We start from the raw sequence: 27,654 nt of genomic DNA on the forward strand, positions 1-27,654 counted from the left end.
CAGGAATGAGCAGAGAGTGTTCAGCAGGAGAAGATAAAAGGTAGGGAGGAGGGACTTGGAGGAGGGGCGTTGGAAATGTGATAGGTGGAAAGAGGTCAAGGTGAGGGTGATAGGTCGGAGTAGGATGGAGGCGGAGAGGTCAAGAAGAAGACTGCAGGTCAGGAAGGCGGTGCCGGGCTGGAGGGATTCGGCTGAGACAAGGTGGGGGGAGGGGGGATGAAGAAACTGGTGAAGTCCAAGTTCATCCCCTGTGGTTGGAGGGTTCCCAGTCGGAAGATAAGACGCTCCTCCTCCGACCGTCGCGTTGTTGTGGTTTGGCGGTGGATGAGTCCAATGACCTGCATATCCTCGGTGGAGTGGGAGGGGGAGTTGAAATGCTGTGCTACAGGACGGTTGGGTTGGTTCGTCCGGGTGGCCCAGAGGTGCTCTCTGAATCGCTCCGCAAGTAGGCGGCCTGTCTCCCCATTATAGAGGAGGCCACACCAGGGGAGGTGTGGGCGCAAGTGTTGCACCTCCTGCGGTTGCAAGGGAAGGTGCCGGGAGTGGGGTGGTAGGTGAGGACCAGTGGGGTTCTGTCCTGGTGGCGGTTGGAGGGGCGGGGCTCAAGGGCGGAGGAGCGGGAAGTGGAGGAGATGCGGTGGAGGGCACCGTCGACCACGTCGGGGGGGAAATTGCGGTCCTTGAAGAAGGAGGCCATCTGTGTTGTACGTATTTTGAACTGGTCCTCCTGGGAGCAGATGCGGCGGAGACGAAGGAATTGGGAGAATGGGATGGCGTTTTTACAGGGGGCAGGATGGGAGGAGGTGTAGTCCAGGTAGCTGTGGGAGTCGGTTGGTTTGTAGTAGATGTCCGTGTTGATTCGGTCGCCTGAGATAGAAACAGAAAGGTCTAGGAAGGGGAGGGAGGAGTCCGAGACTGTCCAGGTGAATTTGAGGTCGGGGTGGAAGGTGTTAGTGTAGTGGATGAACTGTTCAACCTCCTCGTGGGAGCACGAGGTCCTCACCTACCACCCCACCAATCTCCATGTACAGCGCATCATCCGCCGTCAATTCCGCCACCTCCAAACAGACCCCAGCACCAAGGATATATTTCCCTCCCCTCCCCTATCAGCTTTCCGTAGAGACCACTCCCTCCGCGACTCCCTTGTCAGATCCACACCCCCCACCGACCCAACCTCCACTCCCGGCACCTTCCCTTGCAACCGCAGGAGGTGCAACACTTGCGTCCACACCTTCCCCCTCACTTCTCTCCAAGGCCCCAAAGGAAACTTCCATATCCGCCACAGATTCACCTGCACCTCCACCCACATCATCTACTGCATCCGCTGCAGCCGGTGTGGCCTCCTCTATATTGGGGAGACAGGCCGCCTACTTGCGGAGCGATTCAGAGAGCACCTCTGGGCCACCCGACGAACCAACCCAACCACCCTGTAGCACAGCATTTCAACTCCCCCTCCCACTCCACCGAGGATATGCAGGTCATTGGACTCATCCACCGCCAAACCACAACAACGCGACGGTCGGAGGAGGAGCGTCTTATCTTCCGACTGGGAACCCTCCAACCACAGGGGATGAACTTGGACTTCACCAGTTTCTTCATCCCCCCTCCCCCCACCTTGTCTCAGCCGAATCCCTCCAGCCCGGCACCGCCTTCCTGACCTGCAGTCTTCTTCTTGACCTCTCCGCCTCCATCCTACTCCGACCTATCACCCTCACCTTGACCTCTTTCCACCTATCACATTTCCAACGCCCCTCCTCCAAGTCCCTCCTCCCTACCTTTTATCTTCTCCTGCTGAACACTCTCTGCTCATTCCTGAAGAAGGGCCTGTGCCCGAAACGTCGAATCTCCTGTTCCCTGGATGCTGCCTGACCTGCTGTGCTGTTCCAGCAATAAAGTTTCAACTTTGATCTCCAGCATCTGCAGACCTCACTTTCTCCTCCAGTTTACTGTTTCAGGCTTACATGTCTTAACTAACTCTTGTTGGTAATAGTTAATGTTTCAAAGTTAATATAATCTGTATATAGTTACTGAAGTGTAATAAACTACCTCTGTTATCTAAGGTAAAAGCCTCTTCTGCTTGAGACTTCATCACAGACACAAAACAATCCCTATATGGGCATAGACACGGGAAATGGTGGCAGCACTCAACTCCACCAATAAGCTGTCAGTAAATCAAGGTGACAATGATGGCCTTCTCATCACTGCTATAACAGATTTCCTACATGGGTAAATGACTCCTGTTTGCTAAAAATAAACCTCATTAGCTTCATAATCTTAGAGCAATGGCCGCTTCAGTGAGATGTTCCTTTGTCAAAAATTTATTTGGTGGGGAAAACATTTGAGCCTATTTGCAATGGAATTGCGGCTGATATAAATAATCTCCAAGTAAGTTCAGGACAAAATGGAAATGTGACATTTAACATTCCTGATAAATAGTTGTAAACTTTGTGCAATAGTGATAACCTTCGGGGAAAATGTTACATTGTGGCTGTTACCCAGTGGCCATATGGTTTGGATTTGCAAGGATGACTCATTTTTTTGATCGCATATAAAGACTAATAAGCATTATAATGATTTCAAAAGTTCGGATTCACAGTAAAATATTCTTGGAGAAACACATTGAAAGCTAAACTATTATGCTAAGAATAACATTACTGTCTTGTACTGTTATTGAACATAATGATAAGGTTATGAATTATTAACCAGAGTATAGATTGCTAAACAAGTCTTTGTGTTGAAATGTGTGCCTGCTGGTGGAGATGTGAACACACTGATGTGGAAGATGAAAGGAACAGCTCCTATTTAGAAAATGGCTCACCACTGGAACAGAATTTTACTCCTGGGATCACTGATCTTTCCATTATGCTACACAGCAGGTAATAGAATATATTGCTTTGTTAGTTAACTTGGTTATTGACATGTTAGCTCAGTTCATGTACAGCAACAGAGCTCTGATCTCAAGTGGTTAATGTTTATCTGCAAGTTTGTCAAGTTAACATGGGAAAGAGGCCCACTTCATTGAAGCCAAGAAAACTCATCAGCCCAATTACAGGTATATTCACTTGAGGAACAAAGACAGGGAGTATGAAGGCCACATTGCAGTAGATTCACTGCTAAACTGGAACAGTAAGTGTACAAAGACAAAAATGGAGACCCTGCCCCAGCCTGGAGCATAGGAGGTTCAGGGATGACTTTATAGAGATTTATAAAATCCTGAGAGGCATAGATAAGGTGAACAGTAAAGGTCTTTTCTCCACATGGGGGAGTTCAAAACTAGAAGGCATAATTTTAAGGTGAGAGGAGAAATATTTGAAAGGGACCCGAGGAACAATTTTTTCACACTAAGTGTAGTTTATATGTGGAATAATCTACAAGAGGAAGTGGCAGAGGCAGGTACGATTGCAAATTTTAAAAGACGTTTGGACAGGTGCATGAATAGGAGGGGTTTAGAGGGATGTGGGCCAAACAAAAGCAAATGGGACTAGTTCCGTTTCTGAAATCCAACATGGACAAGTTGGACCAAAGGGCTGTTTCTATGCTGTATGACTGTCTGACTCTATAATCTCTGCCATCAACCATGCACTGCAGTGTAGGTCCCAGATTCTAGTAGCCCTGCACTCAAATAACATATTATTTCAGGGAATAATCAACTTTTGTATTAAATATTCAACTCCTTTACTAATATCCTCCAAGCAACAAGATTGGCATTCCTCAGTCTGCTCTATGAACATCTCCAGAGCCATGCCAAAGTGTCTGACTCTCAAATGATCTCTGAAGTGGCCTCAGCATTATTTTACAACTATTTGGTACAGACAATAAATATTTTGCCACTCACATACTGAGCATGTTTTTAAAAATCACTAAAGTCCAAGAGGTAGTTTGAGATACGTATAGCAGAGCTATCAAGATGAAGTCTATTCACATTCAAAGTGTGCCTTCATCATTTTCCTATCTGAAAGAGGATATCTCAATACAAAGAAACCTGGAAAAATAAACTGAGTTCATGGCAAATTTCAGCAGCAATTGTTGAGTTAACTTGACAGTGGGCAATTGGTCACTATGTTTTTGTAGTCAATTTTTCAACTTTGTTTCTACCGTTGCACTAAAGAAAAGGGTTGCACGGTGCCTCAGTGGTTAGCACTGCTGCCTCACAGCACCAGGGACTGGGTTCAATTCCAGCCTCGGGTGACAGTCTGTGTGGAGTTTGCATATTGTCCCTGTGTCTGCGTGGGTTTCCTCTGGGTGTTCTGGTTTCCTCCCACAATCCTCCCCTAGCAGGTTAGGTGAATTGGCCATGCACAATTGTCCACAGTGTTCAGGGATATGTAGGTTCGGTACCATAGTCGGGGGTTAAATGTAGGGGAATGGGTCTGGATGGGTTACTCTTTGGAGGTTTGGTGTGGACTTGTTGGGTTGAAGGGCCTGTTTCCACACTAATAGGATTCTATGACAAAGCAATTTAATGGTCAGATTTCCCAAAGGGTGTGAATCTCATACAAATTGCCACTCTGTCCATTCTTTTTGATGAGAGAAGGAATTTCAGCATTTCTGCAGGGAGATTCCCCTCAGGACTTCCTCTGAAATGATGGGGTGTAAATCTATTATGACTGTCCCCCTGTAACATGGAACCATCAGAGGAAGACAAACCAGGCTCCCTATTCATAACAGTCAGCTGCTGGATTCTGACACTGAAAGGCCCTGACAGCCACTTTGACAGTTACTGTCAAACTGCATGTACATAACGTGAGTGAGGTTAGGATTCCATTGGAGGGAGATGGGAGGGCACCAGGTGGGGTGGGGTGGGGTGGGGTGAGGGGGAATAGAGTACTAGGTAAATAGGACTCACAGTGGGTGAAGTGATGGAGTGCCAGTTGGAGGGGAATAGAATGTTAGGTATGTAGAGTGCCAGGTGGTGGTGTGATGGAGTGCTAGGTATGTAGAGTGCCAGGTGGTGGTTTGATACAGTGCTAGGTATGTAGAGTTCCAGGTGGTGGTGCGCTGGAGTGCTAGGTATGTAGAGTGCCAGGTGGTGGTGTGATGGAGTGCTAGGTATGTAGAGTGCCAGGTGGTGATGTGATGGAGTGCTACGTATGTAGAGTGCCTGGTGGTGGTGTGATGGAGTGCTAGGTATGTAGAGTGCCAGATGGTGGTTTGATACAGTGCTAGGTATGTAGAGTTCCAGGTGGTGGTGTGCTGGAGTGCTAGGTAAGTAGAGTGCCAGGTGGTGGTGTGATGGAGTGCTAGGTATGTAGAGTGCCAGGTGGTGGTGTGATGGAGTGCTAGGTAAGTAGAGTGCCAGGTGGTGGTGTGATAGAGTGCTACGTATGTAGAGTGCCAGGTGGTGGTGTGATGGAGTGCTCGGTATGTAGAGTGCCAGGTGGTGGTGTGATGGAGTGCTCGGTATGTAGAGTGCCAGGTGGTGGTGTGATGGAGTGATAGGTATGTAGAGTGCCAGGTGGTGGTGTGATGGAGTGCTAGGTAAGTAGAGTGCCAGGTGGTGGTGTGATGGAGTGCTAGGTAAGTAGAGTGCCAGGTGGTGGTGTGATAGAGTGCTAGGTATGTAGACTGCCAGGTGGTGGTGTGATGGAGTGCTAGGTAAGTAGAGTGCCAGGTGGTGGTGTGATAGAGTGCTAGGTATGTAGACTGCCAGGTGGTGGTGCGCTGGAGTGCTAGGTATGTAGAGTGCCAGGTGGTGGTGTGATGGAGTGCTAGGTAAGTAGAGTGCCAGGTGGTGGTGTGATGGAGTGCTGGATATATAGAGTGCCAGGTGGTGGTGTGATAGAGTGCTAGGTATGTAGAGTGCCAGGTGCTGGTGTGATGGAGTGGTCGGTATGTAGAGTACTGGGTGGTGGGAGAATAGAATGTTATGTAAGTAGAGTGCCAGGTGGGTGAGTCGATAGATTGCTGGGTAAGTAGAGTTCCTGATGGCGGCATGCTAGAGTGCTAGGTATGTAGGGCTTCAGTGGATAGAGTATCAAGGTGTTAGGCAAGCATGATCCCAACTGGGGAGGGGTACAGTACTGAGGCAGGAAAGAAGATGAGTAGGAGGTAGACTGCAGGTTAGTAGAGTCCAGTAATGGGGGGTGGAGAGTAATGGCAGGGGGAGAGGATGTGGAGGATGTGGTAGTGACATAAGTATTAGGTTAACTGAATGGTTATTAACTTATTCTGAGCAACTGTAATTTTTCCCATAAGTCATCAGAATGCTCCAAAAGTCTCCAACTTAAATGGAGAATGTCAGGTGGTTCTAGGTGTAGGGATATTTGCTATTCGCCACCAGATTATTCAATCACTCCGGCAATTCTTTTAGTATCTGCTATGATTCCACAGGGTTTCCATCTTTGCTGAAATAATGACGGACCAGCCAGTAGAAAGTCTCGGCCTATGTGTTTACAAACCTTGAAATCAGAACGGCCTTAACTTGGAAAAGAATGTATTTATCATTTCAATTTTAAAGGCCAAAGTGCATTTTATGTAAGCACCTACACACGTACCCAGACTAGACATCTACAAAACAGACTGCAAAAAATGTACAAAAATTAACGAGGAAAAAATCTGTTTACATTACAGTTAAAGGGAACATTCCACAGAATTGTACAGATTTTCAAACTTCTTCTTGGAGGAATATTTTGCAAATGTTGGACCTCAGTGTCCAATTCATGCTGCACACCCGTCAGAACCCAGATTGTGCCCAACCTATCAATGACAGTAATGATATTCGGAATTCAAACTTTAATGGAAGTCTGCCCACAAAGCTAATAATGCATGGATACAGGTAATCAGAGACTATTTTATAGTTTTGGAGAAGCCTTGTAAAATATACTCACAAACGCAAGGGAAAAGTCATTAGTTGTGCATCATAATAAATAATTTTAACTGTAGGTAGGTGGGTAATGAAATTGGAATCCATCTGTTACTCTGGAAATGGTGTCCAGCCAATTGTAACGTCCTGTGCTTTTTACAAATCATGTTTTAGGAGATTAAACAATAGGAAGAAGTAGAAAATCCTGTAGTTCAGAGAGTGCCCAATAACATCACGTGGGAGGCTTTTACAGGAATTACCTCGAGGGACACTCTCATTAAGGAAAAAGGGAGCTCCTGGCAGGCAAGGTGTAAGGTTTATCGGGGGAGAACAGCAGAGCCCTCTTAAGCACTGGCTATTATTGTTGGTTGCCCTGAGCAAAATGCTGTCAGGACCTTTCCACCCGAGCTACCAATGAAATTTGCTGTGGAATCCCAGTGATGTTAACAATACCTGAGATGGCTAGTCAGGCAAGGTCTTGGTGGGCGTCCTTGCTGTCTGCTCAGTTAATATCAGCCAGCCTTGGTTCAGTGGTAATGTCTTCACTTCTGTCAGGATGTTGTGGTCTGTAAGGAATGCGAGGTTTTCTAAAATTGCTACATTTTGGGACTGTGTCTTTAAGTTAGGGCAGTGAGCAGAGATGGCCTGGTTCTAAAAGTTAAAAGTGAAGCACAGTGTGCGATACTAACAGCTGTAAACAATGACACATATAGAACGACAGTGAATTGCTATTCGCCAAACCCCAGGGAACTATTAAAAGTACCAAGTTGTGAATGGTTACACTTTAATCTGTCTGTTTAATTCCATGATAGAAACATTCAGGCAGTATTAACAGTCTTAAAATTTGAAATCTTGCTGAGTGATCCTTTCAGTCAGTAGCCACAAGTTTGAATACCTTTTTAAGAGTTATCAGTCTGCAACAGGAATCTAGCCTCACACCAGAGATCTCAATAATGAGGGAGTGCTGTTTGATAGAGACACTGTCTTTTAGATAAGTCTTTAAACTGGGGTCTCATCCATTCTGAAGTGGATGTAAAAGATCATGATGAAAGTTGTTGTGTTCTGTTTGTACAGTTACTTGAAAATGGTTAGCTATTTTCAAATCAGAACTTTGGATTTCAAAGTTTGTACTTTTTTGAACTCTGTTAGATATGTTGATGCCATAGAAATTACATGTTCAGCTCAATTAGGCATAATCCTAATATCACCCACTGAATGACTCTGTTTCTTAATTAACCAAAGAAATGTCGATAGAAAGGAAAGGCCTGCACATGCTGACTTTCAAAATTAATTACTGGAGATACAAATGCTCAGTTGAATTCAGATTCATTTGCAAACACACATGAATGCTCTGACAGCTCAGGCATTTTGACAATCCTGTGCATGTACATCCAACTGGCCATATCCAAACAGGCTCCTGATTCCTGCCAGCTGTCAGTCAGTGAGATCTCTGCCTCCACTGTTGCAATTTCATGGGAAGGCCCACTGGTGGCCCCACCGCTGCCTAAAAGGTTTGTGTTTCGATGTGCATTCCTGATAAGAAGAGTAGGTCACCTACCAGTTCTCCAGGCAGCAGTCAATACTTCCTATAGCTCAGCATGATTCCACTCCTTGTTTTTGTGTCTAACAATGGGCCATAATTTGCTGTCAATAAGGCTGAAGCCATTATCATTACTTTTATGCCAATTTTTTTTGTATTGCTCATTCATGTATTGTGGGTGTCACTAGCTAGGCCCACATTTATTGCCCATGCCTAATTGCCCAGAGGGCAGTTATGAGTCAACCACATTGATATAGGTCTGGAGTCACATGTTGGCCAGACTGTGTAAGGATGGCAGATTTCCCGAAGGACACTAGTGAAGCAGGTTGCAGAAACAAATGGTGAGGCACTAAAATACACTTGTCTGGAATGTCTCTCTTCACTGAAATGTTATGCATTTGTTAAAATAGCAGAGAAAGTCATAAAGTGAACTTATTCGATCTTTACTCATTAACATTCCACTTCACAGAAAATGTTGTGAAGAGCTTGAACATTTTTATGTTGATATTTCATTGTTTGTTCATTTTGCTGTTTCTGTCTAGGATCACCGGCAGTAAACCATCTTGGGTTGACACCTTGGCAAAAGAATTGCTTGATGCAATGGATGTGAACGTTGTCATTGTTGATTGGATTATTGGTTCAACAGCTTTATATCATAATGTAGTGCAGAATTCTGCTGAATTGGGTTTGAAAGTTTCTATTCTTATAAGAGACTTAATGGTAAATACCTGAATAGATATGTTAACTGAAAGTATACCCTCTAAGCTAAGCAGCTGTATCAACACCATTTTAAAAAATCAACCATTCAATCCCTTACTAAAACCAAAGTAATGTATAACAAATTGGTAAAGTGTAGATTTGGAGGCATGATGTCACATATCAAATCCTAAGCAAATCTCCATCCTTAACCTACCTTCATTCTCGGTGATTGCTTTTCATTTCCATGGATATCAGTTCCCTAAGGATATCAGTTGAAATTCCTACCCCTGCCTTGGCCCAGGTCTGCCTTAGCTCTGTAGGTGCCTCCAATGTTAAATCCTGTTTTATACATAAGAACGTAACAACTAGGAGCAAGAGTAGGCCATCCAGCCTGACGAGCCTGCTACACCATTCAATACGATCATAGCTGATCTTTTTATGAACTCAGATCCACCTACCCATGCTCTCACCATATCACTTAATTGCTTTATTTTTCAAAAAAAATCTACCTTAACTTTACAAACATTTACTGAAGTAGGATCAACTACTTCTCTGGGCAAGAACGTCCACAGATTAACAACCCTCTGGGTGAAGAAGTTCCTTCTCAGTTCAGTCCTAAATCTGCTCCATCTAATCTTGAGTCCTCTTGTCCTAGTTTCACCTGCCAGTGGAAACATCCTCTCTATTTCTATCTTATCCATTCCCTTCATAATTGTATTTGTTTCTATCAGATGCCCCCTCATTGTTCTGAATTCCAATGAATATAATCCCAATCTACTCAGCCTCTCCTCATAAGCCAACCCTCTCAACCATGGAAGCAACCTAGTGCCTCTACACCCCCTCCAGTGCCAGTACATCCTTTCTCAAGTAAGGAAACCAAAACTGCACGCAGTACTCCAGGTATGGCCTCACCAGCATCCTGTACGACTGCAACATAACCTCCTTGGTTTTAAACTCAATCCCTTTAATAATAAAGAACAAAATTCCATTTGTCTTCCTAATCACTCGTTGTACCTGCAGACCAATCTTCTGTGATTCATGCATAAGGACATCCAGATCCCTCTGCATAGCAGCATGTTGCAACTTTTTACCATTCAAGTAATACCTTTTTTACTGCAAGATTTGTGAAGGTTTGTAGCTCAGCTTGAGGTCTAGGGTGTAGGTTTGCTCGCTGAGCTGTAGGTTTGATATCCAGACGTTTCATTACCTGGCTAGGTAACATCATCAGTGGCGATGTTACCTAGCCAGGTAATGAAACGTCTGGATATCAATTCTACAGCTCAGCGAGCAAACCTACACCCTAAACCTCAACCTGAGCTACAAACCTTCACAAACCTTGCAAAAACCTATGGGCGCAACATGCTACAACTTGCCCAAAGATGGGAAAGGAATGCCATCCGAGAGAGTTCCACCCGCGAACAACTGTACTTCCTGCATGAATGTTTGAGAAAACAGGTACTGCCAAAATGTCTCCAATACAAACTGCCAATTCGCCACTGATGATGTTACCTAGCCAGGTAATGAAACGTCTGGATATCAAACCTACAGCTCAGCGAGCAAACCTATACCCTAAACCTTTTTTACTGTTACTCTGACCAAAATGTATGACTTCACATTTATTAACATTGTAGTCTACCTGCCAGACCTTTGCCCACTCACTCAATGTATCTATGTTCCTCTGCAAAGTTTCATAGTCCTCTGCACACTTTGCTCTGCCACTTACCTTAGTGTCATCTGCAAACTTTGTCACCTTACTCCACCCAACTCCAAATCATCTATATAAGTTGTAAATAATCAGTTGAAAGAAAAATAAGTTTTGCTTCCAATGTTTACACTTCTCTCACATTCACCAATCCATCTTTGACTTTTCATTTTCCTTCCTTGTCTTGACCGCTCCTACTTCTGGGGTTAGGCTTACACCAATATCAACTACAAACCCAACTGACACAGTTACCTTGACTATACTCCACACAGTCTGCTTCCTGCAAGGAATCCTCATCTCCATTGTGTCTGTTTTGATGATGGGACTGTCTAACTGGCTGCCTCTTATGTTACCTCCTTTTTTCTCAATGTAATTATGAACATGAACTTATATGTGCAATGCAGTGTTATCTGGGCAACCAATGTGCTTTCAGAAGCTCTTTTCCTCATTCCACTTGCTTTGTGAAGGATAGCTCTTGGCTGGCAGTGCTTGATGGTGCACTATAGCCGTCAAATATGATGCCAGTGCTGGGAATCCTGGGTGGTCCTGGCAATGGCAAGCATTTCTGCTATTTCTGAGCACACAATAGCATGAGGAGTCACCACAGAGATGTGTGCATGGACAACGAGATGAGCAGTGGAGGATTGCCTGAGAAAATGCAAGAGGATTTTCATGGAGAGAAGCCTTCTGTGAAACTGTCCAAAATGATACTCAGCCGGTTTTGGTAAAATTCAGTCCTAGGGTCCTTAAATGTCCTTACCTTAAATCTATCTAGTTAACCAATGTCTTGTCATCTCTACTAACTAGACAACTACTCTTTCATGTTATTTTCACCTATTTGAACTGCCCCTAACATTTTTTACAATATATATATAAAGTATTGTCCAATTGCTGCAAACTTATAAAGTTCTTCATAAATAAGTTGTATTTGTTTTCTGTATCCCCAATAAAACGATGAAATATAAATTAACCATATCCATATTTTCAGTCACATGGAAGCACAGAAGACTCTTTCCATTTGATTGGAATCAGTTTAGGGGCACATGTAGCCGGATTTGTGGGTCGCATGTTCAAGGGAAAACTGGGACAGATCACAGGTAACTTTATACAAAGAACTGTTTAAACCTCTTTTACTGAGAAAGGTTTTACTCATGAATAAATATGCCTCAAATTCCATTTGTTTCCCTCACTTTCTTCTTTGTTTAGAATACACATACATACTTCCAAACAAAAGGACATGGAAAGTATGGTGTTTGGGCTTTTCCAGAAGGTACTGATGTGTTTGATGTCCAATTAATCAGTTTTGAACAGTAGTTGCTGTTTTAATGTAGGCTGTTGTGAAAGATTGCACAATGTTAGCTACTATAAATTGCAATGAGATCAATTACCAGATACAAGTTGAGGAATTCAGGTGGATATATTTTGAGAACACTGATTTGCAGGATCCTTTCCCCAGTTGGAATGGTAAGGTCTGAGGCAGCCAGAGATTGATGCTCAGACTCCATTGTACAGGGGCCAGTAGAACGTGCCAATCCGATGGCAAAGATCAGGCATTCTGAGGTTAGAGTATGTAGGTCCATCACTTGGAATGCGGAAAGGATGGGAGGGACCTAAGAGAATATAAATCCAGGGATTTCCTAAGAATTAAGGGCTGACATAACACGTAGCTGGGGATTGGATTTCACATGTATAGATGTTGAGAATCATAGGAGTTAGAACCAGGAACTTAAAGATTACCTTTCAGCTATCCTTGCCCAATGGTGTGGGTGGTATAATTCTAGCTTTCATGTTGGACCCAAATGGCCTTAGAATAGTTGCTGTACAGTTCACTTTCTGAGTCACTGAATACAGCTACACTGTACTATTTTAGGGTAAATAAAGCTAGACTTATATGGAACTATAACTTGTCTTGAAGCATTCAGAGTTTTGATCTAAGTGATAGAAAGTAACAAATATTTTATGACTTAAAAAACATTTTTAGAAACAATAATTATTGTAATAGGCAATGGCTCAGCGTCATAAACAGAGTTTAAGTGGGTAAAGTGAATTTTAACTCTAATTTCTGGTGTCTAGTTTATGCTTCAGCAGGAACAATATTATTTGGTCAAAAATAAGGCCTGATCTATTTGGAGGTGGTGCAATAAAGTATTTACAAGGATGATACCAGAACTGAGAGGCTATGTCATACTGGAAATATTGAACAGGCCAAGGCTCTTTTCTTTAGAAGAGATAATGCAGATTGGTAACCTGATCAAATAGGCAGAGCAAAATGTTTCAGCTTGCGGGGAGAAAGCAAAACCGGGGATCATAAATATAAAATAGTCACTAGTAGATGCAACAGGGAATTCAGTAGAAGTTCGAGAATAGTTACAATGTGTTAAGGCAACTACCTTTAATATATTGAAGGGAACACCAGATAGATATGAGGAAGGAACAGAAGAATAATTTGACATGTAGACGGGTGACAGTAGGCGAGAATGGAGCAAAAATACAAACATTCTAAACAAAGGTTGGCCCAACAGTCCATTTCTGTGTACTTCCAATATAATTAAATATAATTAATATATATGTCTTTTGCATGTAGATCTGAAAACGTAATAATAGTGACATATTTTAAAAAGTATCTCATTACCATCCTATTTTCTCTATCTTTCAGGTTTAGATCCTGCAGGGCCCAAGTTTTCAAAAGCAGGTGTTGATGAGCGTCTTGATCCTGGGGATGCGGTCTTTGTTGAAGCCATTCACAGTGACTCAGATTGTAAGTGTGAGAAGGATTGCTCTCCTCTCCACAGTACACTGTCGGAGATAATGTTCAGCATTCTTCATGTTAGGAGAGAGTCTGGGTGACAGAACAAGTAACAGCAAAAACTGCTGCAGCTTTGGTAAAGGAAGAAAATTGAGGTACACATTTGTCTGCACCCTACGTGATAACCTGATGGAATGGTTTACTTATCTATTATAGAACCCTTTCAAAAATCATTCCATTCAGGTAAGTGAATAATTGGCAAGACTGAATGGTGAAGAGGTTTCTACATGTACTTGTCTTTTCCTGTTATTTCCTTTCTGTGCATCCAGGACCATTACTATCGCTATCCTGGGCCTGTCAACACCTTTTGCCAGAAAATCCCAGGGATAATGGTAACAAGAGTAGTCTAGAGAGAAATGGGGACCATTGATTCCTGATAAACAATGTTCTGCGGGTTGTAAGATTATGAAAATCTGCAACTTTGCATTTGTAGATCTATACTTCCATAACAATGCCAGTTCATGTTTAAAAAGGCTACTAAACAACAGCCTTAACTCTACATCTTGAAATAAATTCTGATTATGGAAAGCAACATGGAAAACCAACAGTGTGTAATAGCTAGATAATTGCAAATTTTCAGTTGTCAATCTTTGATGCAATTTATTTTAACAAATACCTGATATTAGTGTGCCTGTCTGTTGCCTTTCTTTTTTTTTAGCTAGCTAAAAAGTTCAAAATTAATCCAATATTCGGTATGATTTTGGTAATTTGCAGACTTTGGAATTTCTCGACCAGTTGGGCATATTGATTTTTACCTGAATGATGGAAAAGACCAACCTGGTTGTACAAGACCCTTTTTAACCTCAGGTAATGCTTTAGAATCATTAAACTTGCATTCCAAAACATGGCTGGTTTAATCTCACAGATATGATTGATTCAGTTACTTGAGGCTATGCTAGAGACGGATAACATCTTATTATAATTTGTGAATTTGAATTTTAAAGTTGAGGCAAAATAGATATTTCGCTTCAGTATCTGAATATATTTTTGTTAGGAGATCAGAAAGTCATTTGGAACAGTGAACAAAATACATCATTTCCAAGAAAGCATGTGATTTCAGTTAAATGCCTTGATATGTATCTGTGTAGTTAATTAATAAAGTGTTTACTAAGTTGAACTTTAATGACATATGAAAAAACACCGGGGCCGTTTAAGAACATTTAGGTTTCAGTTTAGAAGAAACACTTCATATCAGAAGAAGAGCAGATTTTATTTTGTTTTAAGAATTTTCAGGTTGTGAGAGTTTATAAAAGTCAGGTGGATATCAGAAATGGAAAAGAATCCAGCACCTCATAATTGGAAAGATGCCTTGAGGCCATAAAAAGTGGAAAGTGTCAGTTGAGTAAGACATCTTAAGTTAAATGGAAATGATCTTTCACTGGCATTGAGTATTTGTAAAGGATACTGCTGAGAAAAAGGCTGAACGTTCTTTTTGTTGATTATATTAAGATCTTTCTAAACTGTTTTATGTATGTCACTCTATTATAGGTCTTTTTCTTCCTTTATGTAATTAATTTATGTTCTTTTACTAAAAGATATTGGAAGCCTCAGGTGAAAAGATTCAGCGACTACCACAGTAAACAAACTGCAAAATTGAAACTGTTAAAATGATCTGTCATGCTGTGTTTTACTCTGATAACTGACTTGTTCAATATTACTATAAACTGGGATCATGACAAGCTTGAGAAGAGTTGCTCCCGAAGGATGTTATAGATTCAAAGCATTTGATTATTTTGCATTTTACTGATTTCTGCAATTTTAAATTAACTATATTATGAAATTATGTAAGGCTTCACTTAGGTCCTGGTGAAGAGCCTTCTTTTACATCATTTTAGCCAGAACATAACAAAAGCACAGGAAAAAATAATTACCTCATAAAGTTATTTATGAAGGAAAGATTCTCCACTGTTCCTTTCTGCTCCTACCCAGAAAAAAATAGCATAACTCCAGTATCTTAATCTGAAAGAACAATCTGCATTATACGTCCTAAACTGATGTTTGACATAGAATTCCACTGTCCCTGCATTTAACAAAATGATATGAAATGTATGGTGAATGTTTTAAAATGGGGCAAACATCTGCCTATGCTGTTTGAAAAATAAATGATGCCTGAAAACTTAACTTATTATCATTAATAGCTTAGATGTTTAAGAGAGACAAATAATGCAACAAAGGGGTTTCTATATGTTAACAATATTAACAGACCTTAACAATATTAACAAATCCTTTATCCTCCATTATTGTGAAAAACACAATACCCTATCAATGTGGTAAGCATATATTCATTCATATTAAACCTTAGGTGAATACTTTTCCATTGTTGTTATATAACTAATTGGTTTTGATAAATTTTGCTTCAGTTTAGTTAAAAGAAGCCAAGTTTACATCAAGAAAGCCAGACAAGCTTTAATTTGATTAGGGTAACCAATTGGCCTTTTCTCCTGCAACATTTTTGCGGTGCTGGTTTTGACCACTAGATCTTGTTACTAATTACTACAGACCAATATTCACAATTTGGAACTCAAGGGCTAAAATGTACCTGTCATTTTACATGGATAAGTTAAAGAATTCCATTTCATTTAAATGGATGGCATGGTGGCTCAGTGGTTAGCATGCTATCTCACAGCACCAGGGACCTAGGCTTGAGTCCACCCTTGGGTGACTGTATGGAGTTTGCATGTTCTCCCTTTGTCCGTGTGGGTTTCCTTCAGGTACTCTGGTTTCCTCCCACAGCCTAAAGATATGTAGGTTAGGTGGATTGGCCATACTAAATTGCCTATAGTGTCCAGGGATGTGCACACTAAGTGAATTAGCCATGGAAAATGCATGGTTACAGGGGTAGGGGAGTGGGTCTGGGTGGGATGCTCTTTGGAGGATTTGGTGTGAACTTGATGGGCTGAATGGCCTGCTTCCACACCAAAGGGATTCTATGCTATACAATCTAAAATTATTTCATTTTAATTTATGTATAATTACAAACATGTTTTAGTTTTATTAATCTAATATGTATTTGTTTTTCTTGTCTATACTTGTATTTTCATTGCATTATTTTCTATTTCTGATTTATTTTTGTTTTTCATCTTTCATTATTTTATGTTGTCTTTCTTGTTCATTTTATTTTTTATTAGCAGAATCAACCATATTCATGGATTGATCTGAACAGGTTTGTACTCTTTGCAGGATTGTGGGATATATAAACAATTCCTAATACTGGAATGATACAATATCAATATTTTCTCAAATCACTGAGTAAATGGAGATCTTGTGGATTGACTGAGAGGAGCTATTACAGTATCTTATTTAAACTTATTCTTTTGTGGGAATGTGGGTATCTGTGGCAACACCAACATTTATTGCCCCCCTCTAATTGCACTCAAGAAGGTGGTGGTTTAATAATATTTTGATACCTTCACAATAATAAGTCATTATAGAATTTTTAAAAACATGTCATTAGAATGCTTTTCACTATCCATCTCCTCCCCTGTTTGGGTATTGTTCCCATGGTGCCATTAGCAGTAGCCCGTAATTCACCCAAGCACTTGTTCTTTGCTTGTGAACCTGGACAGAGTGTAGGCACACTATTTGATTTGTGGAGAGCAATATAGTTGTGCTTGATTTTTGTCTCACCAATGCCTTCTCAAGTGTTCACAAACAGATACTTTCAAGCCAAATGGTGATAAGGACTATCATCCCCTAAAAGCCCAGGGGTGGCAACACCAATTAAAGTATTTTTATTACTGTTCTGTCTTGAATGCTGTCTTCAAGTTTTACAAACCTCAATATCTTAAGCAACATACTGAGTAGAACAAATAATACTAAAAAAAAGTCACATTTTATTCAGCTTTATTGTTTCAACAAAATTTTTCCAGATTACATTATTCTTTCATGTATTCTTTGTCAAATTAAAGTATTTTCTAAAAGAAATTTACAATGTACAGTAATTGTGAGCAAAAGGTATTATGAATTTATCAAGTTGCTTAAGCTTCAAAACAATGTTGATTCAATAGATTACTGTCACTGTTTACAGATGGCTCTTTGTTTTTCAGTATACAAATACTTAGTTTGTGACCACACCAGAGCAATTTTTGTGTATATCAGCTCCATCAAGAATCAATGTCCTTTGGTCGCTTTCCCTTGTCAGACCTATGAACTCTTCGCGAATGGACAATGCACCAATTGCAATATCCACCCACTACAGCGCTGTCCACGCATAGGTACTGACGATGCACTGGCATTTTTATTAGCATAATAAGCAAAAATAGAAAATACTACAAATATCAGCAGGTCAGGTAGAATATGTGCAGCGAGTCAACATTGTTCAGTTTATTAATCTTTCATTAAAGCTGTTTGGTTAGTATATTTACTCAGTAATGTTCAATCTAACTGACAAAAATTATTTAAAATATTTAACTGATCTCATTCTGAGCAGCTTTTAAGGAATCCATTGTAGATTCACTGGTTAGTCTGTTCTATCCATGTACCATGGATGGTGTATGTGTGGTTTATGCCACTTTGAAAACACTGTGAAATGAATCCCAAAGATGTTTTGAATGCATTAATCCTGTGTTTTGTGGAGGTTGATTGATGGGTGTTGTCAAATGTCATGTGCATGTTGCTCAACAAACTCTGAGCACTGCCTACTGGATTCTCTCTGGGAGGAGGAGTGGATCTGCGCTTGGTACACTTCTGTAATGATGTCAGTCATGCCCAACCAAGCCTTGCCCCCAGGAGAGCAGTTTGGACAAGCATGAGCAGACCACCACCAGTGACAGTAAGAAAGCTGCAGGCTACATGCTTTCATGTGACTCTATGCCAGTTAGTGCAAGGGAATGCATACCAGTTTCACGAAGGGCAATGGACTGGGCAAGACAATGAGTTCGGCTGGAGAAAGAGAGCAGACAGTAAGAGGCGCTAGGCAGCACCAGGCCTGTTCTGTTTGTATTGTTGCATGCACAGTGATGTCAACCACCACCAGCTTGAGGTTAAGATAATTTGCTGCCACCATTCTCTTTCCTTCACTGGGTCTAAAGGCCGTACTTTACAGTAATAAAGAAAAGCTGGTTACTCTTGTCTGCAACAAAATATTGTTTATTACATGATAACAATCAAGTAAAAGGTTAAAGAGTATGACTAAACTACTGAGAGCCGTGTGGATATGGGATGTTATAGGATGAAGATCCAAGGTGATCTTTTCCCCATTCAAATCTTTATAATATCATCAGATTGTGGGGGCCCTAATGCAGCCTTCAACATTAACCCTTTCAAACTAATACCCCCTCTGATATGTTTTCAGTGTGTGGATTTCCAAGGTCTATGCACGACATTGACTTCTGGAAGCTGAAGTCAAATTGTCAGCACATTAACTGGCATGTGCGGTACCTCAAAGGAGCTGAATTAGGGATCCAGAAACAGGAATAGCACCAGAGCCCCTGATTTCTCTTCTGGGCCCTGGCAGTAACCTTATCTGTGGATAAAAAGAGACTGCACAGATAATGATGTGAATGAAATCATTGGTGCTTTGTGCTCTGAGGATACCACACAACAGGTAAAATTAGTTTCTGTGCTCCAGGCAATGCTTCAAGCCATTCCTGATGTTTGCAGCTCAATTGTAGAAGCATCTTTTTCTTTAGTAGGGCAGCTGTGACCTGCATACGAATTAAACTCAGGGACATCTGTCACTGTTGGCCAGATGTAGAATGGTTTAGCATTTGAATGGTTTCGTCACTTTAGCCTCATTTGAGTACCATCACGATGCTGCTGTATGGGCAACTGCTCTGTGACTGAATCCATGTTGAGGTGGCTGACAATATGTCACTGATAATCCACCTACTTATTCTTGAACTGCCCAGCTCCTGCTATTTCTAAGGATGGCCCTTGCAGAACATGCTTGAAATATTCTGATTACATGAAATTCTCAGAGGAATCAATAATATTTACAAACATAAAATGTAATTTACTCAAGGAAAACAGATTAACATCTAAGTTCAAAAAAAGCTGAGATTTGGGTTTCCATCCACTGTGTACAATAAATATAGGACATTGCATTCTGCCCATGGTACATTAAACAGAAGCAAGTAGTTAGAAAATATACAACAAAGATTCTGGGGCACCTATTGAAGAATTAACACTCCTTCAATTTATGCAAACACTCAAAATTACTAGAATAGTTATAACAACACTGGCACATAGTGTTAACTACAGCAGCAAGCAGAACCTCAAATATAGTAATCTCTAGATATTTAAGTGATTACAGAAGTAAAAGGAATAATGATGAGGGAGAACATTTTTAGATTCTCAGTATACTGGGACTAGCTCTTGAGAAGATGGCGCCTGTATAAATAGGACATAGTGCACCTCAACAGAACTGGGGTTAAGTCCCTTGCAGGACATTTTTCTGGTTCTATTGGAGGCACTTTAAACTAACTTGGGTTCTAACTAGCTTACTCTTTGGAAAAGTCCCAGAGAATTGGAAAACTGCCAATGTAATGCTTTTATTTTACAAGGAAAGCAGACAAAAATGCCAGTTAGCTTAAGGTCTATTACTGGAAAAATCTTACAGCCGAATATAAAGGATCTAATAGCAGAGCATTTGGAAATGCATAATATAACCATGCAGAGTGAATGTGGCTTCATGAAGGCGAAATCATGCTTGATAAATTAATAAGAATCCTTTGAGGAAGTAACAAACAGTTTAGATAAAGGAGAAGCGATGGGTGCAGTATATTTGGATATTCAGGAGGAATTTGGTAAAATACCACGTATTCAGCTACTTACCAAAATAAGAGCTCAGGGAACTGGATGCAGTATGGATAGCGGATTGGCTAACTAATAGAAAACAGAGAGTTGGATTAAGGGGGGTATTTTGTGGATAGTAACCTAAAATTAGTGGAGTGCCACAGGGATCATTGCTGGGGTCACAATTATTACAATAAATATTCATGTCTTGAATGAGGCAAGTGAATGTACCATTGCCAAGTTTGTGATTGACAGAAACATAAATTAGAAGGCAAGTGATGAGGATGACACAAAGAGTCTGCAAAGGGATATAAACAGATTAAGTAAGTGACCAAACACTTGGCTGAGATAGATTTGTAATCAGTTCGGGAATCTAGGACTGTTGGGAAAAGTCAGAAAAGTGGTGTATCAGCCACGATCTCATTGAAAGCTGGGGCAGTCCTGATGGGCTGAATGGCTTAATTCTGTTCCTGTGTCTTATGGTCTTACTTTGCTATCACAGTTTTCCTACCCACTTTTGACTTATTTCTGATACCTACGTATTTTACATTACTCTTATAGGAGCTTTATGTAAGATATGATATTAAAATGTTTTCACATTATAGGACTTTTGGAGCGTGGGGGCTTGAGTGCAGATGTGCAGCCAAAGGAAGTTAAAGTGTACCTGATGACATCAAGTCAGCCACCTTTCTGTGGTAAGTGAGTATATCATCCCTCCACAAAGATACTTGCACACTCTGTCATTCAAAACATGAAACCATTTTAATAATGCATGGATGATGTGCATCACAGAGGTCATTATGGTGCTGGGTTGCCTTGGAGGCAGTATGAACTCAATAAGCTTTCTTCTGATGATTTATTATGTCATTTGAACTCTTGATTATATTACAACATTATAACATAGTCCCAACAATTTATTAATCCATATATAACTCAGATGTACCTTTGGGACCTATTGATTTGTAATACACCATGACTGGTGAGTAGTCCTATATTTATTAGGTCCTCAGAGTAGAATTTCAAACAACTCAATTTTAGACACATCAAAAGAAATCAAAATTTCCATCATTTTTTGAAAGCTACTGTGGTTCCTGACAATAAAATGAGATACACTAAAGGCTCAGGGCATTATTCATATATTTATCATTTAATAAGCTGTGCATTTATATATGCTACAAAGTTAAGGGACTGCCCAGATTTTAATGAGCACAGTGGGGCTAGTCACTTGCATAAACAGTCTGAACAGTTGCTTTAACTGCATGCTTGTACCTCCTCATATCTAATGATACAATAGCATACCCAGTGGTGTAACAAGAGGCTCTGGATACCTGTAACTTGTAAAATGTACTTTGCTATTGTTTCAAAGATGGACCGAGAAAATATTTGATGAGAAAGATGCCAGCTTATAAATAATTTAACAGCATATAAGCAAAAAGAGCAACAGTTACTTAGAGCAATGTTCACTTCATAATTACAATTGATACAACTGTTCCCATATTGTCATACAAAACAATGAGAACATGAGTGGCTATTTGAACAAAATCAGTCTAACTTTATCCCTTTACTGGGCGGAAATAGAATGCGGCAGGAAATTGATTTAAAAAAGGGTAGCTACCTTTAGTAGAAGGCAGTTGTGCATTTTAGAAATAGAATCCCTACACTGTGGAAACAGACCATTCAGCCCATCAAGTCAACACTGACCCTTCAAAGAGTAACCCACCCAGACCCATTTGGCAATAGTATGGCCAATCCATCTAACCTGCACATTTTTGGACTGTGGAGAGAAACCAGAGCACCTGGAGGAATCTCATGCAGACTTTGGGAGAATGTGCAAACTCCACACAGACAGTTACCCAAGGCTGGAATCGAACCCGGGTCACCAGTGAGCCACCATGCTGCCCACTGTATGCTCTGACTGCTAACAATTTTTTCAAACCACAGGAATGCCAGCCAACATTATTAAGTCAGATTGTGGAGGAACGTAACATTTCCACCAAAAGAACATGTGGCTATTTGCACACTAATCACACCCAGATTAAAATTCAGAATCCTACCTAGAGTTGTGGTTCTGCAACAAGGTTAGGGGTCACACTTAGATCTGTGCACGATCTGATTATGTTTCTATTTGCAAACCATTCAATTAAATTAAATATCTACAAGAAGCTTTATTATCTTCTATATTAACTTCTATGAATTTTCTGAGCCTGATCTGTTGGAGCCTGTTTTTATCTGGTATCCTATGCTATTTTTGGACCTGTGTACAATGAGATATCTTAATGTGTTATTTTGTGAGATCTATATTAATTAGGTTTCCTGTAAAAAGATACTTGCAGTAGCCTTAGCATAATTACGGGAGCAGATTGACAGAAGGAGAATCGACATTTCCAGCATAAGCCCTTCATCAGGAATGAGCCTTATTCCTGATGAAGGGCTTATGCCTGAATCTTCAGCTCTCCAGCTCCTCGGATACTGCCTGACCTGCTATGCTTTTGCAGCACCACACTCTCGATTCTGATCTCCAGCATTTACAGTACTCACTTTCTCCTGAAGAATGAGAACCACAACTTCCAAGGTCCTAGATACCAATGCGATAGATTCTTTTGGAATGATGCATCTCGGAAGGTGAAAAATATATTTGGTATATAAGACCACATAAAGAGACATCTAGTGTCATCTGAACTTATTGGGAGTCAGCCATCTGAGCTCCAGGGCATCTCTGCAGGAATTCCTCACGGTAGTGTCCTTGACCCAATCATCTTCAACTGCTTCATCAATGATCTTCCTTTCATTTTAAGGTCAGAAGTGGGGATGTTTATTGATTGCGCAATGTTCAGTTTCCATTCGTGACTCCTCAGATACTTAAGTAGTCCATGCTTAAATGTACCAAGACTTGGACAATATCTAGGCCTAGGTTTGGGGGCGGAACAGTGGCTCAGTGGTTAGCACTGTTGCCTCACAGCGCCAGGGACCTGGATTCGAGTCCTGCCTCAGGTGACTGTGTGGAGTTTGCCCATTCTCACTGTGTCTGCGTGGGTTTCTTTCCACAGTGAATTGGCCACGCTGAATTGCCCATAATGTTACGTGTATTAGTCAGAGGGAAATGGGTCTGGGTGGGTTACTCTGGTGGCACAGTGGATCAGTGGTTAGCACTGCTGCCTCACAGCACCAGGTTCAATTCCAGCCTTGGGCGACTGTCTGTGTGGAGTTTGCACATTCTCCCTGTTTCCTCTGGGCGCTCTGGTTTCCTTGTGCAGCCCAGGTAAATTGCCCATAGTCCTGATGAGGGACTTTTGCCGAAACATCGATTTTCCTCCTCCTCGGATGCTGCCTGACCTGCTGTGCTTTTCCAGCACCACTCTGATCTAAACTCTGGTTTCCAGCATCTGTAGTCCTCACTTTTGCCTAAATTGCTCCTAGTATTAGGTGCATTTGTCAGAGGGAAATTGCTCTTTGTTTCTGTGGTCCTCCCCTTTAAGTACACGCTCTTTAATGTAGCAATTTTTTTTTCATTGAATGTTGTATAGCTAATAGTTCACTAGATTTATCCACTGTTATGAGTCATTACAAAAGTCAATGATTTTATAAGGGATGCAATTTTGTCCAACTTACCTAATTTTCAGACCTAGCCTGATAGAAAATATGAACCAGGTTTCTGTACAGAACAAGAATCATTACTTATTACAAGTAATTAGACTCTAGCTACAAGTTATAAACCCATCAGCATATAATATTGCTAATTAAAAGTCTAATCTTAATCCATTTATACACACGCTTATTAGATGGAGGAGAAAATGTTCTGTTGTTGAGATGCATGTCACTTCAGTCCATTGCTTAGTTAGAGACACCAGGTGGCTGGTGCACTTTAAAAAGTCTCTCTTTTGTCAGTTAAAAGTCACAGCTTGCGACAACTGTTGAGGGAAAGGTCGGCTGGTTTTCATAAGGCTTACAATGAGTTTTTTAAACACAGAGGCTGCTTCTGAGCTGTGAATGAACTGACCACCTCTTTCTCTATAACTTGTTCCCAACTCCAAACTGTTCAGTTACCCTAGAATCAATCTCTCATTTGTTGGCAGGCAAAAACGTTTCCAACATGGATAATTAGTCATTAGTCCACAGACCAATCAACTTCTTGTTGTTGGAAAAGCTGCATCTGTATAACAGCATGACTCCAAATTGACTGCACTTCAAACTTCAATTACTGCTGGTTGAATCGTTGTTTATGATGCTTGCCTAGGATTGTCAGTTTGCTTGCTTTTTAAAACTGCAGTCACCCTTTCAAATATAGGGCTTAAAACAGGTCTTTCTCATTTCAGTAAACAGCTTTTTAAAGCAACACAAAATCATAGAAACCCTATAGTCTGCAAGCAGGCTCTTCGGCCCAGCAAGTCCACACCAACCCTCCGAACAGTATCCCACACAGAACCATTCCCCTATTATTCTACCTTTACCCCTGACTAACATGCCTAACCTACGCATCCCTGAACACTATGGGCGATTTAGCATAGCCAATTCAGCTAGCCTACACATGTTTGGGTTGTAGGAGGAATCCCACACAGCCACACGGAGAATATGTAAACTACACACAGACTGTTGCCTGAGACTGGAATAGAACCTGGGTCCCTGATGCTGTGAGGTAGCAGTGCTAACCACTGAGCTACTGTGCCACCCCACATTATAATAAATAGATTTGGTCCTTACACTATGTATCTAAAATGAGACCTACAATTCTATATGGGTTGTTCAAATGCACGTCTCATAGGAGTGTCATCAGAGCTGTCTGTGGACACATTATCAATATCATAAGTTACAACTGCCGGGAATAGCCCCAACCAGCAAACCAACCACCTATTACTGTCATGAGTCATGACACAGTAGATTGTCACATGATGAAAGCAGCATGGCAATTTTCTGACTGGTGCATGTTCAGAGATACGAGGGGGTGAGTCATTTCATATGTAAGATTAATGACAACTATTGTACCTCTCCTGGTCAATTTTCTGCACTTGTACATTATGTCACTTGTCCTTTCCACCGATGAGAACCTAGCCAGACTGAAGAACTGTACAAAGCTCTTTCTCTGTTTCCCTGATTTAATTGGGAAGAAATAGATTCCATGGCCCACCTATAGGTATCAAGCTCAATGCACGAACATACTCATCCTGTACTTAAGGCCACCAGATATTGTTGAGTATGATCAGTTTTGAAGAAATACAGAGCAATGGTGAAGTTGTCTACTACAGACAAGGCTGTTCTCCCAATTGAAATGGGCTGCATCTCTTCAGCTAGCTATTGACAAACCACCCAACAGAGAAGCACTGCTTTCTGATGCATCAAGGTACAGGGAAATTTAATTAACAGTTTTCCAACCTGAAATCCCAGCTGAGTTGGTGTCTGTGTGCAGACGGTAGAGTTTCTGTCATGTCTCACTCTAACTGCCCTCAGTTCAGGCCCTTCCAATTCATCATCTGAAGGAAATAGCAAAGCAAAAAGTAATTCCTGTTTGAGAAATTGATGTTCTCAGTACAAAAGTGAACTTTTTGCAAAACTGACTAAAATCACAATGAACACACTGATAGACCCAACAGACTAATAAAAAGTAAAACTGGTATGGGGACAAAGCAGAACAAACTGATACTGTAGAAATCAAAATGGCCTCTTCAGTGGAATGTGAGCAAAAGGCAGAAACAAAAAGAAACTTCATCCACATATGACACATTGACTAAATGTTTGCTTTTTCTCCAACCAGTGAAACATTTTCTACTAGAAATATTTTATGAACAATTAGGATCTCATGAGCAACGTGTCAAAATAAAATTTTTGAGCAACAGCCATTCTGACATATCAAACCTTCAGCTAACAATGTAAGTATTTAATTATAGGGGGCTCTCTTACCTCCAAATCAAGAATCCCAGTTTCAAGTCCTACTTACTCCCAAGATCTACATTAAAACCCTAGAGCAAGTTGAATAAAAAAAAAACTTTAATTTATTTTTTTTTAAACAGGATGCACATCATATTAATTTCATGCTTTCTGAAATGCTACAGGAGCTTAATCTGATCTATAAACTTTCCTTCCAAAGGATTTTTGATTACTTGTGACAATTGGATGTTAACCATGTAATTTCACATAAGGAACCAATTCAAAAACAGTGTGGTTCAGAACAGTGTACTACCACTATGGAATCTTGCAAGACTAATTGCATTTCACAAGGTTCTGTTATTTTAGTAGTTACTGTAGTAGTAACATTAGAAGTGAAACATACACAACAATCTGGTCAAAAGCTAACAACAAGGATGTAATGCAATAAGAACATAAGAAATAGGAATAGGCCATGAGGTCCCCTGAGTGTGCTCCATCTTTCAATAAGATCATGGCTAATTCGATTGTGGCCTTAACCCCAATTTCCTGCCCACTGTACCTAACCCTTGATTCACTTATTAATCAAAACGCAGTTTTGGGCCCCAAATCTCAGGAAGGACGTACTGGCCCTGGAGTGGGTTCAGTGGTGGTTCATGAGAATGGTCCTAGGAATGAAAAGCTTAACATGAGGAACATTTGAAGACTCTGGGTCTATACTCGATGGAGTTTAGAAGGACGAGAGGGGATCTGATTGAAACATACAGAATACTGAATGGCCTGGACAGAGTGAATTTTGGAAGATGTTTCCATTGGGAGGAGAAATTAGGACCTGAAGGCCATCCTTAGAGTAAAAGGAAGACCTTATAGAGTGGAGATAAACAGAAACTTCTTCAGCCAGAGAGTGGTGAAGTTTTGCAAGGTTTGTAGCTCAGGTTGAGGTTTAGGGTGTAGGTTTGCTCACTAAGCTGTAGGTTTGATATCCAGACATTTCATTACCTGGCTAGGTAACATCATCAGTGGCGACCTCCAAGTGAAGTGAAGCTGGTGTCTCCTGCTTTCTATTTATACCTTTCTCCTAACCCCTCAGAAAACGAACAGGAAATGACATCACCACAAACCCCAGCAACCCCATCCAGGAGAAAGATATAAATAGAAAGCAGGAGACAACAGCTTTGCTTCACTTGGAGGTCGCCACTGATGATGTTACCTAGCCAGGTAATGAAACATCTGGATATCAAACCTACAGGTCAGCGAGCAAACCTACACCCTAGAGTCGTGAATCTATGGAATTCATTACCACAGACGGCAGCAGAGACCAGGTCATTGAGTATATTTAAGACTGAGTTAGATAGGTTCTTGATTGTCATGGAGATCAAGGGTTACAGGAAGGAGGTGGGAGAATGGGGTTGAGCAACCTATCAGTCATGATTGAACGGCCGAGCAGACACGACAGGCTGAATGGCCTTATTTCTGTTACTATGTCTTATGGTCTTATAAAACAATGAAATAGA

General features: G+C 41.0%; 1 protein-coding gene across 2 annotated transcripts in view; it reads left to right on the plus strand.

Annotated features, from left to right (window-relative positions):
• Nucleotides 1–2,719: 2,719 nt before the first annotated feature.
• pla1a (phospholipase A1 member A) overlaps nucleotides 2,720–27,654 on the plus strand; it is a 30,961-nt gene continuing 6,026 nt past the window's right edge. The window contains exons 1-9 of one of the 2 annotated variants that reach the window (XM_043701010.2): nucleotides 2,720–2,876; nucleotides 6,571–6,775; nucleotides 8,885–9,062; nucleotides 11,732–11,840; nucleotides 13,400–13,501; nucleotides 14,264–14,356; nucleotides 17,596–17,763; nucleotides 20,890–20,979; nucleotides 26,031–26,145. In XM_043701010.2, coding sequence (XP_043556945.1) covers nucleotides 2,810–2,876; nucleotides 6,571–6,775; nucleotides 8,885–9,062; nucleotides 11,732–11,840; nucleotides 13,400–13,501; nucleotides 14,264–14,356; nucleotides 17,596–17,763; nucleotides 20,890–20,979; nucleotides 26,031–26,145 — 1,127 coding nt within the window. In that variant the 5' untranslated portion in view covers nucleotides 2,720–2,809. The remainder of the gene's footprint in view (nucleotides 2,877–6,570; nucleotides 6,776–8,884; nucleotides 9,063–11,731; nucleotides 11,841–13,399; nucleotides 13,502–14,263; nucleotides 14,357–17,595; nucleotides 17,764–20,889; nucleotides 20,980–26,030; nucleotides 26,146–27,654) is intronic. The other variant, XM_043701014.2, reaches the window with a different exon arrangement.

The sequence above is a fragment of the Chiloscyllium plagiosum genome, unplaced genomic scaffold (assembly GCF_037043375.1).
Source record: "Chiloscyllium plagiosum isolate Xiang-an unplaced genomic scaffold, Cpla_swu_hap1 HiC_scaffold_12, whole genome shotgun sequence".
In the NCBI taxonomy this organism is placed as follows: domain Eukaryota; kingdom Metazoa; phylum Chordata; class Chondrichthyes; order Orectolobiformes; family Hemiscylliidae; genus Chiloscyllium; species Chiloscyllium plagiosum.